This window comes from Prionailurus bengalensis, chromosome A1 (genome assembly GCF_016509475.1).
Source record: "Prionailurus bengalensis isolate Pbe53 chromosome A1, Fcat_Pben_1.1_paternal_pri, whole genome shotgun sequence".
Classification (NCBI taxonomy): Eukaryota; Metazoa; Chordata; class Mammalia; order Carnivora; family Felidae; genus Prionailurus; species Prionailurus bengalensis.
Window position 1 is genome coordinate 82,609,071 of NC_057343.1, and position 20,486 is coordinate 82,629,556.

Sequence of the window (20,486 nt, forward strand, 5' to 3'; positions counted from 1 at the left end):
CCCTGCCTTGTCCAGCAGCACTTACTGAGCCTGGGCCGAGCTCCTCCAACCACGGTGTGCCTCCCCCCATGTGGCCTGGAGTGTTGTACTTGGATGTGCACGAAGTTCAAGTGAAGCAGTGACGTGAATACATCCCCAAGATGGAGACGGGGTCATGTCTACTCCGGGAGACACAGGTAACACGTCTTTATTCAGCCTGTTCTATTTGGGGGACTCGTGTATTCTCTGTATATTCCTGGTTTGCATGTCCACGTGTCCTCCCGCAGGATTCCCAGCAGCTCAGGGGGATTCTGCCGGTTACAAGAGAGCTACAACTCTTCACACACATACAACCATACTTATTTAATGCACTATGCGGTCACGAAAAGGAAACTAAATGGCCAAGCTTTGTGTATTGGGGTGCAGCCATCTACGTGAGCAGGCAGGCTGAACATGGGTGGGGTGTCCCCAGAGGGGCCGTTTTCCTGCTGGTCCCGTGGCATCCAGCAGCATCTGAGCAATCGAGAATAGAGTTACAAGTGCACCACCACTGCCACACCAGAGAACGTATTTTATTTCAACGTTTCCAAAGCTCTTAGCACTTTTCATGGCACGCGTGCTTTAAATAAATAGAATAGAAGAAACTGCAATCTTGAAGAGCCTTTGTCCAGCCACTAATGTTCCGTTATTTACTGATGACCAAGTGCACAGAAGCCCCCCCACTCCCACAACTTCGAATCTTAAGAACAAGGTGTCGCACACCTACAGTCTCCTCCGTGAACACTTACACGGCAAGAATCTGCGAAGCCTCGAGGGATGCTTTAAAGCTGTTGAGGTTTTTATTACATAAAGTGCATGCTCTCTTAGAACCACAGGCTGGCAGGCAGAGACGGGCCTGTCGACCCTGTGGCAGACGGGGAAGTACAGGCCCAGGAGACACTGCGGGACTCAGTCGTGCATCTGTGTAGGGGCCAACCCAGCCCAGACTCTGGCCTGCAGGCCTCAAGCCCCCTTTCCCACCCGGACAGCCTGTGGCCTCTCTGAACGACTCCTCTTTGGAAGTATAAACAGTTCACACATGGCAAGCACACGAACACCTCCCATGGGCACAGAAGCTTCCTAAAATGCTGAATCCCAATTTTGAAAGTCACATCAAACTACACATTTTAAGCACACTGCCCATTCATGGAAAGTACACTGTGAACTTCCTCTCCTGTGAAGTGACCCCAGTTTATCTGTCTCATAAATGGGACTGCAGACAGGGTAGTAGGCACACTTGGGACGTGAACATCTTTTCAAATATAATGCAGGGTCTGCACAGTGATTTTTAGAACACACAGGAGTTTTCCCAACAGGAGGAACAGGTAACGTCACAGGCTCCACCATCGGACAACACGGCAGAGTCCATGCCTCGCCGGACGGCCTCCTCTCACAGACGGTAATGCGACGGTCACACACTGCAGACGTAAATGAGACGGGACCTTCCTGTCTGGGCGTCTCGGGTAACGGTGTGCACTGTAGCTTCCGAATGTGTGCAACCATGCAGAGGGCCAGAGGGAACAAACTCACTCCATTTCTGAATCTATAATCCGTTGCTCATAAAAGAAATACTTTTCAGGGAAAAATGTCTTTTTAAACGTAATAAAATACTTTTTTTTTTTTCTAAAGCATACTTTACAGAACTTTTTCGGAAGCTCATTCAAATGACACTGGACAGGACAGACCAGCTGACTTGTAAACAGTACATGATAAAATGTCCCTGGAATCCCATGGTGACGGGTGCTGTCACCATGCAGACTGCAGCATGTCAGGAACCGTGAAAGCACGTTCACATGAACATCTACGGGAAATTAAAATAAAAACAGACCCAATAAATCCAGATGCTTGATAATTCAGAAAACAGAAGTCTTGATTTCCCGGCAGCAAGTTTAAAAAGTGTTAGGATCCGTGTCCAGATCCTACTAGCTTTGGCCTGCAGAGAAATACAGCATCCCACCAAGGGCACAGACACTGTTTCACAGTTAGGATTACAACGTGGCTCAGCAGGATCTGTGCGAGCCGTGTGTTCATGCGCCTTCACGGGAGCCGCCAATTCAACCGCACACTCTGCAGATCTGCAAACAGGCTCTGGGTGACTTTTTCACAAATATGATAAAAATCATGCAGAAATTTCCTAAAGCAGCAGCCACAGGACCATCCCCAGACATCCTGAAGCAGCGTCTTCTGAGGAGCTCCTTACATGTCCACTCAGCCCTTTCTGTGTGCAGGGGGAGGTCATGCGGGCGCCAGGGCTCCTGGGAGGAGGCACTTGCTCTCGGTGTCCGTGCAGCTTCACTCTCTGCCTAGAAAGGGCGGCGCTTACCGCCCGTCACGACTGGCCGTGCATATTCTACAAAATCATCTATCAGAACAGGCCACGCTCCTACAGGAAAGCAAACACAGATCTTTAAAAGCTCACCAGTCTAGAGCAGTATTTTTATATCCAGAGCATTCTTTCTGCAGTCAATATTTGTGTTTCAGGAGCTCAAGTGAGTCGTCTCACAGCCCATCTCTCTGGAGGAATTGCCAGTGAGATCCATTCCTCTTGCTGTAGCCAGACCCCAGGCCAGCACTGGTGCTCCCGTGCGGACGTGGCCTCTAGCGACCAGGCACTCGGGGCCGGCCGGCTGCAAGGCCCGGGCCCCTGTTCCAGGCAGTCGGGACCAGGCACAGGGCCTTCCACCTGCCCTGCAAAACACTGCACCCTTTTCTCCCTGGGCCGGTTCCCTCTCCAGGCCCAGCCTCCCCACCACCCCCAGGTAGCCCAGACCACCCCAACCCTGCTGGCCAGGAACACACTCACTGTAAGCTGCCGGCCCCTCCTCTGCAGACCAGCCACGTCTCGCCACCGCAGCCACACTCCCTGGGCTTCTGTCTATGGTCAACTATTCACGTTTATTAAGTGCCCGCTCTGTGCTGAGTGCTGGGGATGCACACAGACATGCAACACCACAGGTGCCCCAGAGCGGTCGCCTCCAAGCTGGGCGCTGAGGGAGCATGCAGTGGGCAGGCTGAGACTGTGTCCTTCCCTAAAGCAGCACAGTGCCCATGGTGGCAGGCACATACATGCTCCCTGACCGGCTGTCCTCAAACATCTCAGGGTGGGGACCATGAATATGTGATCATGTTATACCAGCTGGAATCTTCACATGGTAGAATGCCTAGCCTGAGGCGCCACCCAGGATTACGTACCTGGAAGAGCGGCTTCCAAACCTGTTTGGTCCCACGGCTCTGCCGCAGGGCTCTCTGCACATCCACTTTTGAAATGCTTTAGTTTATTTAGGGGGTTGTCCTCCTAAATTAAACTAAATACGAAGCCCTATTTTTCTCGTGTGGTTGACAAGACATAAAAAGAGTGTAATACTGTCATCACCACCACCCCCACTGCACTGAGGGGCGGGGCCCAGAGGCAGCTGGAGCTGGTCACCACCGTCCTGCCCCCAGCAGTCTGCACATCAGCATTTCTGGACATCATCTGAAGCACTACAACTTCCCGTACCTTCTTCATCATAGTTAGACATATCATCTGCAATCATATTTCCAAAATCTAGCAGAAGGTTCCAAGTGTCCCTTGGGATTGATCTTTTGTGATGTTCCTAATACATGAGAGAAAAAAACCCACCAGACTTAAGAAACAGACGTGACCCTTGGGCATCCCAGCGGCCTCGTTACTTCAGCACACACCGCGATGGGGAAGTGGCACCATCACACGTGGTCAGAAGTAATCACAGTGTTCTGGGTATGGTAGGAGCTACGTGATGCCAATGTGCAAATACACAAAAGCAGACTTGTTTAAAAGCAGAATAAACATTTAAAATAGAGATTATAATCTGTTTCACTCCAATACAAGGGCAGTGCTTTAAAGCTCCACCTAACGCCCAGCCGATTGGCATATGGTGCGGGACAGCCGGCCTGTGGCACCCAGATACATGTACTTCTCTGCACGCCAGGTGGGTCCTGCAGTGGGATGGGCCATTTTTCAGATTTCAGGTACGCCACACGCGTGGACAACACATGTCTGTGCTGTGACTCTCAGCGGGCAGAGGGGCGCTGGCTCCGCCCCCTCCCCCTGCCCCACCCCTCCCCTTTGGGCATAGAGCTCCACACCCACGCCCGCCCCTGCACGCGTGTGGCAGAGGCGAGTATATTCACAGATGACCCAGAAGCCACCCAACCACATGTGGACTTCTGCGGCCTTCCTTGTGTACCCCGCCTGTCGTCCTGGCCTCAATTAACCTGTTTCCACTGTGCTCTGGGAGCCTTTGTCCACACTGACAGTCTTGGGCTTTTGTCCGCTCTCAGGCCTAGGGCTCTGTGCTCGTCCCCAACGTGCTGCTGTCCCCATGGTGCCATCTCTGGGCACGTGCGCAGGGTCCCTGGGGAACACCTGCACTCGAGGGCACTGACCACAAAACTAGTGAGTGGTGGAAGCGGACTAAACGTGACACAGGCTGTGAACCTGCACATCGGCTTCCCCGTGCTGCTTTGAGGAGGACCCCACGCATGGCCCCCAGCGGGAAGACGGTCCTCAGCCAGGCCTCACACATTCGCAGAGGAGTCCATGCGGGAGATGTGACTGTCTGCTCTGGAGGGGACCCTGGTGCTCCACACGCTTCAAACAGCGACGCCTGTCTCCCTTCCCCCAGGCCGGGGGCTGCCCCACCAAGGAGGCCCCTCCAGCTCGGAGACTCTCCTGAGGGAAGCCCAGCGAAACCCTCCTTTTTCCTGCTCAGTTAGCATTGTAAACCACATCTTAAAGTGTATCAGACTGTGGACAAGCTGGACAACGGGATACAACCTGCAGTCTGGAGCTCGTATGAGCTCACAGGACGTGTGTCGCTGCTGCTTCGGGAAGCCTAGAGCCAGGTAGTTGGAGTTCTGCAGACAAGGGGAGGCCTGCGGGTCATCTGAAACCCCAGCCTGAGAGTCCCGCGGGGCTGCCGGAAGCCCTTCTGAATCCGGCCTTGGGTAGCCCTGCCCATTCCTTGCGGTGGTGAAGCCCGCGGCTGCTCGCCAACTGCCTGGCAGCCACGGTACAGAACCCCCCAGTCAGATAACACGGGCGGCCACACAATGTGCTGACCCTTCACACTGGGCACACACAGCAAGAAGCAGAAGGACACTTACCAATAAAAAGCTGTTCCAAAGATCTAAAAATTTAAACCTTCCAGATAACACTAAATTCCAGTATGCAACAGCCATTTCTAAATCTGGCAAAAAGAGAGAAAGAGCAGTTAATAAATCCCAATTTCTTTTTCCACTGCACAAAATATGACCACTTCTTAGCGCACTGGTAATCACTTAGTAAAACTCAGCACTCTTACTGAAGAGTAAGACGAGGCCCACCCCTTACAGAACGTTCCTGATACTGTGAATGATCTAATCTTCTAATTTGGGGGAAATCTCTTTAAGCGGTCTGTGCCTTGTTATTCAGACATGTACACAACTGTCCCTTAATTAACATCAGTCTGTAAGACACCCATTTCTGTATATACCAGGCTTTCTTCAAACCTCACTGATGTAACCTGGATACTGTTCTTGCACATCAGGTAGTGTCAGAACATGCTGAACTGCAAGTTAAACAACCAGTCTTGATGCAAGGGAGGCAGTGTTTTTCCAGTGGGCGGAAAGAGTCCAGCTCGGAGGGAAGCCACACGAGACGGCCGGGACCCCTCCAAATTTCTCAGGGTGCAGTCAGGACACAGCAGCCCAGGGAGGGTGCTTCCATTGACACGCAGACATTCCCCGCCTAGGCTGGCTGCTGATCACAGCCCGTGTCCTCCATTTTCCGGGCCCGGAAAGCAGCGGTTGTGTAGTCGTGTCCCGAAGCTTCTACACAGACCTACGTACTCTGTGGGGCTCGGGTGCAGGATGAGGTCTTACAGAACAGCACCACAGAGCTGTAGGACTGCATGAGAATACCATCCTAAGCCAGAATTTCTGAAATGAGGATTCATTCTCTGCTTGGTCTAAGTTTACTATCTATTTCTCCTTGCATGCTGGATCCAGCAAGTAAACTAAGAGGCTGAGCTGAGTTTCCTTGTTAAAATTGACAGCTTTTAATGGTGTGCTTTAATCCCAAGTGCTCACCACTCAGAAAATAAAAGAACAGTTAGAAGAGAACGATTTCCTAATTACACGTTTATATATGTATGTCAGGATAAACTCATGTGAAAAGCAGGCAAATAAATATTTAAGGTCACAGATTCTTTTAAATGTAAGATGCCCAAACAACCACTTTTCAGAAAATTTTCATCTAAATCTTAGTTGGTCCTACTTGGACAAAAGTGATTAAGGTAGAGCTGTAGGGGGGCCTGGCTGGCTCAGTCAGCAGAGCCTGCAACTTCTGATCTCAAGGTCGTGAGATCTTAAATTACTTCAGTGATTACATAAATAAAACTTTTTAAAAAGTAGTGCTGTGACTTGAGATTTCTAGGAAAGAGCATTACTAAAACTGGATAAGCAAAGCAAGGTACAAGTAGCACCAAATTTAAATAAAACGCCTACATTCCCTATGTTAACAGGCTGTTACAGACTTTCAGTCCTAAATACCCTGGAGTCTTACTCAGAGCCGGGCAGGAAGCTTCGAGGACTGCCCATGTGGACGGCTCGCTAACCCTCGCAGCGCCTGTGCTCTAACACTGACACGAGCGGCCTGTCTCACTAAGTCTACATCCTTGTGACTTAGGAAGAGCGTTAACTGAGATCTGCCCTCAACTCAGCTCAAGGGTGAGACAAGTCCCACACTGAGAAATGGGGGTGAACCTGGGGAGGAAAGAGAAGTAACGTCGTATGGCAGACATTTAACCTGGGTCCTATCTTAGTCTGGTCCTGGAAACCTTTCTTAAAAGTTCCTGATTCGTACATTCATGACCAAAAGTGAAGGAACACATATTCATATTCAGTGTTATGTAAGTAAAAATGTTTACTGTCACCCTAATCGGATCCACTTGCAAAATAACAACACTAGAAAACCTCAAAATGACAGAACGTAGAGCTGGAAGCAAGGACAAGAGTGACCCCAGCAGCCGTGAGAAGATTACGACAGCTACTGCTTCCCACTAACCTCTGAGAAGTCTTCTTTCCTGAGCAATAAAATGTTTAGAGGAAATGGTTACTCTTCAAAATTTGTTTCTGATTTAGATTTACATAATGAAAATGTCCCTTCTGTCAAAGAAGGCTTTGGGTGCAGATATAAAAATTAGCTAATTACCGTGAAACTTTACTTCCTCAAAAATCAAGATTTCTCAAAGCCAACTGATTCCAGACTCTATCCTAGGCTTCTTACATGAAAACAAAAAGTCAAATAACTTTAATTACCTTCTTTATTAGAGTGACCATCAGGTAAGGACAGGCTAACAGAACATAAAACAACCCACACAATTCTAACACATACACATAAATAGACACACAAACTCGAAGAAAACGAAGAATAAATCTCTCTTTTCTTGATCAACTTTTTTGACTGGTAGCCACACTTTTTCTCGGAACTATACAGCACCTCTATCAACCTCTTTGATTTATATTTAATCCTTCTGAAGACACAACACGTAAGACACTCTGGAAACTGCAACATCAATTGTTCCGCTTTGAGTACATAGGCATAAAATTATTCATCTGGCTTTATTATTTTTTAAGCCCTCAAAACGCTGGTAAAACAAGGGGACTGCACTGAATGGCCTGCACAGGCTCATGTCCTCATGAGGCTGTCACTGGGCCCTGCAGCAAACCTCCAGGAAGGACGGACGGACACACACACACACACACACACACACACACACACACACGGGCTTCCTACTGCAAACAGCCTCCAAAACACGAGTCTCTGGAATATTCATGGAGAAAGAAAGACCTTTTTAAACTTTAATCGGGGACTTAGACTCTAATTGACAACATCCTGGAAACCACTTGGAATTACAAGTGCACTTGGGTGTGGACTTCGGCGGAAGGAAGTGGGCTGGAGGAGAGCAGTGCCCCACCCCTGCCCCACCCCCATAGCACTCCTGCCCCACACTACGGCCAGGTACCCCCCAACCCAACGCAGGCAGCACCCCACCACCTCTGCGCCCCCACCCAGCTCCACTCCTGCGAAGGCAGGAAACAGGTCAAGCTGGAACAAAAGAGGGGCTGGCTGAGCCCTGCCTAAATCCCGGACGCCAAGGATCATGAAGAATATACAATGACTGTTACCTGAAGCCACTGAGTTTTAAGGTACTTTGCTATAAAGTGGGTCTGGGGAACAATCTGAGAATCCGCAGTCCTGACAAGCTCCCAAGTGACACCAAGTTGCTGGTCTGCAGACCGTGCATTGCAAGGACTTGAGGTCAAACCTAACTCAGTGCTAGAGGTGGACAGGGAAGGCGGCTCTTAGATCAAGAGGAGAATCACCTGGGACCTAAGTCCCCTTGGGCGGAGGAAGGGGGATTACAGGACAGGGCAGAGGCCATAGATGCTGATGAGCTCTTTCCCCCAAGACAGACTTGATTTGGGGGAGAGCATGCCTGGAGCACTGGTCCCAGAGGCCAGCGCCCAGGCATCGCCAGTAACAATCACTGGGCTGTAGAGAAAGGAAAGGAATCTGGAGGGTGTCCGAGGCAGGGTGATCCTCAGACATTGATTCAACAATTTGAGGCCAGAAGAAAGCGGGAGGGCACAGTTAAGACCTTCTGCCCAGAAGACCTGCTCACTCCAGCACACAGGGTGGGACCTCCCTGTGGACCCACGGGGAGGGAGGCCACCCTGCTTCCCGTCCAGCGGCACCCAGTAGAGTGTTGGGCACACACGCAGGCTGCTGTTCCCACACAGCACAGAACCTTCCCAGAAATTCCCAGGACTCTTACTGCTGCCACAAGAGAGGAAACACCATTGTCTTACAGAACACTGAAGATCTGTAGTCTGGAATTTGAGAACCACTAGCATGAAGCTGTGTTTCTGAACAATCTATAAACAGCGGCTGAATCGATATGAATGAGCACTGCTACTGACTGGATCATGGTCCTGAAACGGCTTTCTCCAGGACCAGAAACCAGGGCTCCCTGGACAAGTGTCGGGTCCCAGGTCTGGGGCTGGTAACATGCGGCTTCCGGCAGCCTGTCCTGGCAGACAGGCAGGCAACAGCCAAACACTCCTGGGTCACATCAAAGGGATGTGGGTGCCGACCAGAAGAGGATTCCCTGGCCGCAGGCAGGACGATTATCACTGAGCTTCAAAAAGGGTCAGAACTGCAGTCCACTGGACCCTTCACATTTGATTCAACCCATGAGTTCACAATGATATGAAAGAAATAAATGCTAATGGGCCCTTTTCAAAGGATGGTAGGGGGACGGCGCGCTGTCCTGACATCTGATAAAGGCACAGAAACAAGTGTTCACCCCACCGGAGCTGGACCACACTGCTGGGTGCTGAGGCACCACCTCCTAGGATTATTCCACATAACACGTGGAACGAAATGATGGGAGTTGGAGCGACACCCCACATCGCCGTCAGGTTGATGGAGGTGGGCAGTGAGCTGCAGGGACCGCAGCTGGCGTCCCAAACAGAGGACAGCCAGAGGCGCCGTCAGATCCAAGACAGCCCTCAACAGTGACGGTCTCCCTGAAGGCCGGGACCTTCACATCACCATGTGCGGTCCAGCAGCTCTGTGTGCCATGACGCACCTGACCTGCCACCTTACGGGGTGTCACGGAGCTAATGATGTTTTACACGTTTTTCTTAGTTATCTTAACAGAATTAAAGTAATAATACCACTTATACTGTGAAGTAAACGAGAGGCTGGCACCCTTGCCCTCCCACAGGGCTTGTCCCCGAGGGTCACTGCACGCCTCAGAAGCCGCCCTTCTGCGCCATGCTGCCTCCCCTGGCAGCCACTAACCCCGCCGCAGGGGAAACCGCAGTTAGGGTGGCATTCCTCCAGGTATTTGTCATTCCTGAAACAAAAACGTCTGTGCGCTGCAATAGATCAGACAAAAATAGAGCCGAGGTTGAAAGTGTGGTCAGGTGCTAGGCCCACAGAGGGTGCAAGGCAGGGGGTGAGGAGGTGAACTCATCTACTGTGTCACAGAGAGAGCAAAATCCAAGGGCTGATGTCATCAAGACGGCACCACACACAAGGCAAGACAACGCTCTGATCCACCACCCGTTACAGTGACCTTTACCAAAGTCAGACCATGTGCCACCTAAGGTGACACTCAAGCCTTAGAGTCTGGTGGGCCTGACCACCAGGTCCCACATCTCCAGGGCACGCCATGGCAGCCTCCTGAGAGCAAGAGAGCTTTTCCTGTCCACACACAGGAGCCACTGATGGGGCACGTCACTTGACATATGGCACCAACCAGATGAAGCAATGCTATGTGAGGAATCACCATGATTTTGGTCAACATTTGGTACTTTTAAAAAAGTGAGGTGAAGGGGGGCACCTGGGTGGCTCAGTCAGTTAAGTGTCTGACTCTTTTTTTTTTTAATATATGAAATTTATTGTCAAATTGGTTTCCATACAACACCCAGTGCTCATCCCAAAAGGTGCCCTCCTCAATACCCACCACCCACCCTCCCCTCCCTCCCACCCCGCATCAACCCTCAGTTTGTTCTCAGTTTTTAACAGTCTCTTATGCTTTGGCTCTCTCCCACTCTAACCTCTTTTTTTTTTTTTCCTTCCCCTCCCCCATGGGTTTCTGTTAAGTTTCTCAGGATCCACATAAGAGTGAAACCATATGGTATCTGTCTTTCTCTGTATGGCTTATTTCACTTAGCATCACACTCTCCAGTTCCAGCCATGTTGCTACAAAAGGCCATATTTCATTTTTTCTCATTGCCACGTAGTATTCCATTGTGTATATAAACCACAATTTCTTTATCCATTCATCAGTTGGTGGACATTTAGGCTCTTTCCATAATTTGGCTATTGTTGAGAGCGCTGCTATAAACATTGGGGTATGAGTGCCCCTATGCATCAGCACTCCTGTGTCCCTTGGGTAAATTCCTAGCAGTGCTATTGCTGGGTCATAGGGTAGGTCTATTTTTAATTTTCTGAGGAACCTCCACACTGTTTTCCAGAGCGGCTGCACCAGTTTGCATTCCCACCAACAGTGCAAGAGGGTTCCCGTTTCTCCACATCCTCTCCAGCATCTATAGTCTCCTGATTTGTTCATTTTGGCCACTCTGACTGGTGTGATATCTGAGTGTGGTTTTGATTTGTATTTCCCTGATAAGGAAGCGTCTGACTCTTGACTTCAGCTCAGGTTATATATGATCTCATGGTTCGTGAGATCGAGCCCTATGTTGGGCGCTGAGCTGACAGCGTGGACCCTGCTTGGGATTCTGTCTCTCTCTGCCCCTCCCCTGCTCATGCTCGCTCTATCAAAATAAATAAACATAAAAATAAATAAATAAAACTGACACTGTAGTTCACAAATCTGAAAATAAATAAAAAATAAAAAATGAGGTTGCACCTGGGTGGCTCAGTCGGTTCAGCATCCAACTTCGGCTCAGGTCATGATCTCACAGTTAGTGAGTTTGAGCCCTGCATTGGGCTCTGTGCTGACAGCTCAGAGCTTGTAGCCTGCTTCCAATTCTGTGTCTCCCTCTCTCTCTGCCCCAACCCCACTTGCGCTCTCTCTCTCTCTCTCTCTCAAAAATGAATAAACATTAAAAAAAATTTTTTTAATTAAAAAAAATGAGGTGAAAGCATTTGTGCAAAAACAGAACTGAATATTTTAGGAGTTTGCAAATTGTGATCGATTTTGCTCACACAGCAAAATCTTGTTCATACAGTATGAAACAAGAATACTGAGACTGAAAGACACAAACTTCACGACGTGGGTCCACTGGGGAGCTCCTGGGCCCAGGGCCCATGTGAAGGTGGGTCCCAAGTGTCCTGAGAGCATGCAGGTCACAGAACAGGGCAGGGCAGAGGCAAGCACGGCAACCAGGAGGGGACAGTGGAGCCAAGACGGACTTGATCCTTCGAGGCTTGTCTGACCTTCACCACTCGGGTCCCTGGAAGTGATCTCCACCCATGTCAGGCAGCCCGCCAGGATGTGTGAACTCAGGGCACAGGAGAGGAGGGGCCCTAAACCTGCCATCGTGGCCTGTCTGCATACCTCTGACATGCACTCCATCCCTCAGCCTGTTTCCCTGTTTACAAAACGTGGGCAAGACTACGCGTGGGCAGATGAAAGCACCTGTCTGCCACACGACAGGTGCTTAATAAACGCTAGTTTCCACCTTTCTTTCTGGTCATGAGATAAAACATAAGAGCAGCCGCCTACGGCAGAAGCCACACTGGGTGAGGAGGCCGGGCTTGCACCTAGATGTCTGGATAGGGGGCAATGGGGGAGCAGGGGGAGGCACTGGCATGTCCATGACCAGCTGTTCCAGCACCACACTCTACCCCTCACCGGTCAGCAATGCTGTAAGCACTCTGATTTTCCCAGGAACAAAACACCACGAGCACAGCTCTCCACTCTGCACCAACATGACCAGAATCACCCTAAATTCTAATGCAGCCAGGGTCCCACTGCCAGTATCTCAATCTCACCTCCTGGCACCCCTGTGGGGACACCCGGGAAGCTTGTCTCCAGGAGAGGCAGCACCCGGCCGGCAATCACAGCCTGATGTGCTCAAAATGCCCCCAACGCCCAGGGAGGTTCAGGCGGTAGTGGAGGCCACCCGGCTCCTCCTTCCCTCAGTCGGTTGACCAAGCACGGGCTGGTTCCTTCAAGGGGGTGAGGACAGACACAACCCAGCAGGCCTGGCGTCCACTCGCTCTTCCACTGCCCACGCTCCACTGTCCCTAACCAGCTCCTGCTTAGGCGGCAGGATCCCTCACCAATGGCAGGCCATCTTTCTTCCCATGGCCCCGGCTCTCCGACGCACAAGGTGGGGACCGCGCAAAGCCTCCACTGCCAGAGGTGGCTCGCTGCTGCCCCTTTACCCAACAGCAGGCCTGTCTGCTCACCCATTTCCTGGAACAGGAGAAAATACATCCTTAATTTTCCTGGCGGCTCTCCCACTGCCACCTTCCCAAAGTTTTGGCAGAACTGTTCAAGTGAGCTCCTGAACGGGGCTCACACGGAGGCCCTTTCTCAGCTCCCAGGGTGGCAGGAGCATGATCCTCGAGGTGGCACACAGGATGAGAAAGCTGTTCACAAGGCCAACTAGCCTGGAGACAGAGGGAATCTGATGAGAGACTCATCACAGTGCAAAGTACCAAGAGTAAAAGTGAACAACCACAGCACTGGAGAAAAACAAGTAAAAAGAGCAAAACCATCTCTGCCATGGGAACAAGCATAGTGCTTATGAAAGATGGCCCCCACCCCCTGCTCTGAGATAGGAGGGCCCAGTCCCTGACACTCCCCCATGGGAGAACCCAGCCCCTGTACCCCCCTCCCATGGGAGGGGCCCAGCCCCCACACCTCCTCTGCTCTGGGACAGGAGGGCCCAGCCCCCGCAACCCCCTCTTCCAGGACAGAAAGGCCCAGCCCCCGCACCTCCCCTATGGGAGAGCCCAGTCCCTGCACCTCCCCTCCATGGGAGAGCCCAGCCCCCGCACCCCCCCCCTCCTCTGGGACAGGAGGGCCCAGCCCCAGACACCCTCCATGGTAGAGCCCAGCCCCCACACCCCCCCCCCATGGGAAGGCCCATCCCCTGACACCCCCTATGGGAGAGCCCAGCCCCTGAACCATCCCACCCGCGATGGGAGAGTCCAGCGCCTCAATCTGCCCCTGCATTTGACCTGCCAACAGGAGTAAGAGACAGAGGGGAGAAGAATGTTCACTGCTCACACACCTACAGACATGCACAGGTGAAATCAGGCCCCGAAATCAATTGTTTGCAGTGGATTTTTCTATCTGTGGATTTTCAAGCCCGTTTTGGTTTCCTTCCTAAAACTGGTTATTTTATAATATTGCTTTTTATGTGTAGGAACTCTTCTTCGAAACATATTCTTGTTTAATCCCTAAAGACCATGTCAGTCCCCCTCTAAACTTGTAAAACATTTTACTGAGCTAAACATGTCTGTTACATTAAACAAATAAATTATATAGCATTTAGGGGGGAAAAGAAATGAAAATAAGCAGAATAAAACCCTCAGAGAAACCAAACTCACACTAAAAAGTTAAGAATTTTCCAAACAAATTTATATTATAGCAAAACTATACAACTCTGAAATAAACACTAAGATGTAACCCAAGGCACGTCAGAATTGTTTTCAAGTAAGGTAACTTTAAATCTCCAGACCAGGACAGGATTAATGTCCCCTGGCCGGTCCCCACAATACCATCTGCTGGACCACACACCTGGCTGATACAAACATTCTGACTGTTGGTATCAGTTGCTGACTTCTCTAACCCACTAGTCAACTGTTATTAGCATGACAGAACGCGGAGCATTTGCAAGTTACTTTACGTTTTGGAGTTTAAATATTTAAGGCCAGAAGTGGCGACTGACTAGGGGCTGAGCGCAAGTGCAGGTGGTACCAGGTGGCCCGCGTGGCCGTGGCACGCCCAGTGGTCAGAAGGCTCCAAGGCAGGAACAGGGACCCTGTTGCAGCAGGACTGTCACCTGGCAGGTCCTGCCCACTTTTAGTCTCAGGAAGATGTGGCTTCTTACGAATCTGGATTTTATACTCACCTAAACCCTTCTGCCCGGGGTTCTTAGCAAAGGTGAAGGTAAACTGATAAAAATCCTTAAACTTCGCTGTGTCCTTCAGTTCCTGCTCCAGCCTCGGCAGAAGGGCCCTCAGCTTCTCCGTGCTGTCACACCTGCCGAGAGACAGTGCTGTTGTGGTGGGACAAGCGCCTGCCCAGCCTGGCCGCTCCCTGTGGCCTGCGGGCCCCCTTCTCTAGCTAAAAGGATTCCGGTGCTCCAGAACGGATAGTGGTGGTGGCCGCACGGTGCCGTGAAGACGCCAAAACCAGACTTGTGGACTTGGAGTGGCCGAATTCTGGCCCTGGGGTCGCCTCCTTACGGCCAGGCTCATCCACATAGGACAAAACACAACTCCACTGCTCGAGAGTCAGGCTTTCCGGGAGCGGGGTGGGGGTGGGGGGGAAGGGGCAAGTGGGTGAAGGGATGGCACACACTTACTGTGATGAGCATGGAGGAACGCACAGAACTGCTAAGTCTGTGCACTTAGCATAGCGCTACTACTGTGCACCTGACACTAGCATAGCGCTACATTAATTACGCTGGAATTTAAAACATACATTTACTGAAAATGAATTAAAACATTGATCTTCCTCCAAAAAGTCAACCTCCTTTAAGAATATTAAAAAGCCTTAAAAGCAGAAATCTAGAATAGCAAAACATAAAATTTGTCTTTTTTGACAACCCAGCAAGAAGATCGTAACAGCCCTTGCTTCACCAATGCCGCAGCAGAGCCCTAGGGCTTGGGAGCGAGCAGGGGAAGCCCTGCCTCAGTGGCCACCTGCGCGGTGACACAGAGGTGAGGCGTACAGCTCCAGGGACCCACACCAAGGCTGGCGTGCTCCCCACCTCAGGCCTCTTCTCTATGGGGCCACTCCGTGCCCTCCTGTGTGCCTGCATCACTCCAAGCAAGCACTCCCTGATGGTCAGTTGCCCCATTTTTGAACTTTGTAAATGGGAGCGCATGTCTGGCTTTTGTGTCTGGCTTTCTGTGTTGACGCTGTGTCTGCAGGTTCACTTGTGCTGGCGTGTAGCTCACATTAAGTCATTTTCATTACCGTGTAGCATTCCACTGTATTCATACTTTATGATTTATATGTTCTGCCAATGAGAAATCCTCTGGCTATCTCTAGTTTTCTGGTAACAAAGGTTGTTAAGAACATTTCTATACATGTATCCAGGCACACAAGTAAATGTGTTAGGTTAGGGACAAGACCAAGTGGGCCAGCTGGGTCACCGAATCTCCAGTGTTGTGATATCAAACTGTTTCCTAAAGAGACTGCCCCATGTCAACCCCCTGCCAGCAGTATACGAGAGTTCCTGTTCCTCCCGTTTTCAGTGATACACACAACTGTGTCTTATTTTAGCCATTCCACAGATTAAGTTCATTGTAATTTAACCTGTACTTCCTCAGTGAACAACACTGCACACCTTGTATTTTGACTGGCTATTTGGAGATGGTTTTTTGTGAAGTGCCAGTTCAAGTCTCCTGCCCGTTTTCAATTAGGTATCTTTTTCTTATTGTTTTGCAGGCTTTCTTTATATATGAACGACATAAGCTTTGGTCAGCTAAGCAGTCTACCCCAATGTGGACTGCATTTTCCCTTCTTGATGATCGGAATTCTTATTTTTAGTATAATACACTGCCAGTCTTCTTCACGGTGTTTTTTATAAAATTTTTAAAATGTTTATTTTTGAGAGAGAGACAGAGACAGAGAGAGCATGTGAGTGGGGGAGGAGAGAGAGAGAGAGAGAGTGCGCACAAGCAGGGGAGGGGCAAAGAGAGAGAGGGAGACACAGAATCTGAAGCAGGCTCCAGGCTCCAAGCTGTCAGCACAGAGCCCAATGCAGGGCTCGAACTCAGGAACCATGAGATCATGACCTAAGCCAAAGTCAGAGGCCTAACTGACTGAGTCACCCAGGTGCCACAGGTTTGTGGTTTTTTGGTTTTTTTAAAATGTGTTCAAACTTCCCCCACTGCATGGTCATAAAGATATTCTCCTATATGATTTTTCTAGAGGCTTCTGACTTTTGCCTTTAGCCTTTCACACTGACATCTACAATCCACTTGGAACTGATTTTTTATGTATGTTGTGAGGTAAGGATCAAGGTAAGTTCTTCTCCATGTGCCAATTCTCCCAGAACCATTTACTGAAAAGATGTCCTTTCTTCACGTCTCTGAAGGCTGCCTTTGCCATAAATCAAATGTACCTTAACACATGGGTTTGTTTCTTGGCTCCCATTCTGTTCCACTGGTCTACTGATCTCAGTAGTAGTGCCAAGTAGTCTTAATTACTGTAGCTTGAAAAGTCCTAATTATCTGAGAGAACAGATCTTCCCCTTTTGTTTTTTAAGAACTTTTGGCTGTTCTTGACTGTGCATTTTCATATAAATTTTAAATCCATTTGTCAAACTACACATATATAAAAACTACTACTTACTGTGGTTTTGATTGAGATCACATTAAATATGTAAATTTAGGGACAAAATACTGACTGTTCCAACCTATAATGAGGTTTATGTCTGTACTCAGGCTTCTTGCCTCTTCTTATTTTCTCTGTGGACGTAGCACACATTTTTAATTAGATTTATCCTAGGTGTTTTTTATTACTGATACTATTGAAAATGACATATATTTTAAAAATTCACTTTGTTTTGTTGAATTGTTGCATTCAGTATTCTAAAATAAGATTGATTTTTGTTTGTTGATCTTGGGTCTGGCTAAACTCACTTATTGACTCTAATATTTCACCTGTGGATCAGACTAGCTACCACCACCTGTTCAATGCTTAATAAAAGTAGGCATTCATGTTCCAGTGAAGTATAAGATTTCCTCTAGGATTTGGCAGAATGGGGGTGGAGGGGTCAGATTAAGTACTGTCCCTTCTATTCTTGGTTTGCTGTAAGTTCTTTTTCAAAACATTATGAACAGAATTGAATTTTTTTTAACGTTTACTTTTGAGAGAGAGACACACAGACAGACAGAATCTGAAGCAGGTTCCAGGCTCTGAGCTGTCAGCACAGAGCCCTATGTGGGGCTTGAACTCATGAATTGTGAGATCATGACTTGAGCTGAAGTTGGATGTTTAACTAACTGAGCCTCCCAAGCCACCCAGAATTGATTTTTTTTTTTAAATGCTTATTTATTTACTTTGAGAGAGAGTGTGAGCCAGAGAGAAAGCGCAAGCAGGGCAGAGTGAGAGGGAGACAGAGAATCCCAGGCAGGCTCCACACTATCAGCACAGAGTCTGACACAGGGGTCGAACTCACAAACTGTGAGATTGGGACCTGAGCCTAAATCAAGAGTCGGACACTTAACCAACTGAGCCACCTAGGCGCCCCTGAATGAAATTGAATTTTATCAAACCCATTCTTTAAAATTATTTTTTTAAATGCTTATTCATTTATTTTGAAAGAAAGTGCATGCACAAGCTGGAAAGGGGCACAGAGGGAGAGGGAATCCCAAGCAGGTTCCATGCTCAGTGTGGAGCCTGACATGGGGCTCAATCTCCCAACTGTGAGATCATTACCTGGGCTGAAATCAAGAGTTGGACATTTAACAGACTGAGCCACATAGGTGCCCCTTATCAAAGTTATTTTATGCACTGAGATAATCCCCCCTTTTCTGTTGTTGTGATAAATTACATTGGCTTTGTAATGTTAAACAAATCTCACAATCCCAGACTATAACAAACTTTGTCATGATAAATAATCCTGGTTTTTTGGTTGATTTGTTTTGGGGGCTGGATTTAGTTTGCTAATAATTTGTCTAAGATTTTTGCGTGTTATGCATCTTTTGATTCCTATGACTGAGAGTGGACAATAATCTTTCATTCTCAAAATATCCTTTTGTGCTTGCTTCGGCAGCACTAAAATATCCTTTGCTATCCAGGTTGTGCTGGCCACAAAACAGATTGGAAAGAGTTTCTTCCTGTACAATTCTCTAAAGAGCCTGTGTAGAGTTGGTACTGTTCTCTTTATTAAATGTTTTGTAAGATGTGCGCCAATCGAGGCCAAGAGTTTTTTCTCTTTGAGAAGATTTAAAATTATGAGTTCACATTCTTTAAAAGAGTTATGGAACTATTTATATGTCCATTTCAGTAAGTCACATTTTTAAGAGAATTTTTCTTTGGCATCCAGGTTTTCACGTTTACTAGCATAGAGTTGTTCATAATACACTCTTCACCTTTAACATCTGTAGGGTCTATAGTGATGTCTCTCTTTTCATGCCATATTGTTTATTTGTTCCTCACTACTTTTATAAGTCTTTTCAAACAGCAGACTTCTGGCTTGTTTTCTGGCTTGATTCTTTCTATTGACAACTTCTTTTCTATTTCCTGAAATCACTGCCTGTTTAAAAAAGTAATTCCTTCTCTCTACATTCTTTGAGTTTAGTTTCCTGCTTTTCCTGCTTTTTGAGATAGATACTTTGCTTACTGATTTTTAACTCTTCTTTCCAAAATATGCATTTAAGAAGCTGAATCCTTCAAGTTTTCATATGTAGTGTTGTCATCATTCAAAACACTTTCTTTTTTTTTTTTTAATTTTTTTTTCAACGTTTATTTATTTTTAAGACAGAGAGAGACAGCATGAACGGGGGAGGGGCAGAGAGAGAGGGAGACACAGAATCGGAAGCAGGCTCCAGGCTCTGAGCCATCAGCCCAGAGCCTGACGCGGGGCTCGAACTCACGGACCGCGAGATCGTGACCTGGCTGAAGTCGGACGCTTAACCGACTGCGCCACCCAGGCGCCCCTCAAAATACTTTCTAATTTCCATGGTAACTTCTTTCTAATCCAAAAGCTATATCCACATGTATTTCAACTGACTGAGTCATCCTTTTGTTATATTTCTACCTTAATTGTGTTATGGCCTAAAAATACACTCTATCACTTCAATCCTTTGAAATTTGTTGCAACTTCTTTTATGCCTCAGTTTGTGGTCAACACTTACAAATGGTCTACTTGTCTTTTAAAAAGAGTACATATTCTTCAACATCAAAGGGTATATTCTAAATATGTCCATCAGGTCACTTGTTGTGTTGCCCAAATGTCCTATTTCCTTACTGATTTTTCATCTGCTCTTTTCATCTGGTAAGATGTGTGTGAGAATTCCCCATTGTGATTGTAGATTGATAGATTTCTCTTTTTAGTGTTTATTTTTGCTTTAAATAATCTATTGCCTTCCATGTGAAATAAACCCTTCCTCATTATGAAATGTCCTTCATTATCTCTAGAATTATTCTTTGCCTTAAAGCTTATTTTAACATTAACATACCCACACCAACTTGTTTTGGTTAATGTTTGCAAATTACATCAACCTCCACCCCTCAAATTGTTCTGTGCCCTTATGTTTTAATCATACCTATTGTAAACAGTGTACACAGTGGTTGAATTGATGTTCTACGACCCACCCAATACTTAGTTCACTTACACTAAATTAATTATGGAAATGCCGACACATTTTGCTTTCAATCCTCCATTTTATCACGCGCTTGCTATTTGTCCTACATTAAGTAATTTTCCTTGTGTTCTTTTTTCCCCACATTCTTTTGGATTGAATTTATTACTTTCTTCTTGCTCCATTATTTAGGAATCACACATAGTCACGTCCTCTACCATTTTTATCACGACTGTAACATACACAAAGAAAGCTAGTTGGGGCGCCTGGGTGGCGCAGTCAGTTAAGCGTCCGACTTCAGCCAGGTCACGATCTTGCGGTCCATGAGTTCGAGCCCCGCGTCAGGCTCTGGGCTGATGGGTCAGAGCCTGGAGCCTGTTTCCGATTCTGTGTCTCCCTCTCTCTCTGCCCCTCCCCCGTTCATGCT

At 48.1% G+C, this 20,486-nt stretch overlaps 1 protein-coding gene across 3 annotated transcripts in view; it reads right to left on the reverse strand.

The window, feature by feature from the left end:
- Window positions 1-530: 530 nt before the first annotated feature.
- The window catches only part of DCUN1D2 (defective in cullin neddylation 1 domain containing 2), a 32,566-nt gene continuing 12,610 nt past the window's right edge, over window positions 531-20,486 (reverse strand). For 2 of the 3 annotated variants that reach the window (XM_043583469.1, XM_043583478.1), the window contains exons 4-7: window positions 14,647-14,777; window positions 5,146-5,228; window positions 3,518-3,614; window positions 531-2,401 (exon numbers count right to left, since the gene is read on the reverse strand). In XM_043583469.1, the coding sequence (XP_043439404.1) occupies window positions 2,322-2,401; window positions 3,518-3,614; window positions 5,146-5,228; window positions 14,647-14,777 (391 nt within the window). In that variant the 3' untranslated portion in view covers window positions 531-2,321. The remainder of the gene's footprint in view (window positions 2,402-3,517; window positions 3,615-5,145; window positions 5,229-14,646; window positions 14,778-20,486) is intronic. The other variant, XM_043583488.1, reaches the window with a different exon arrangement.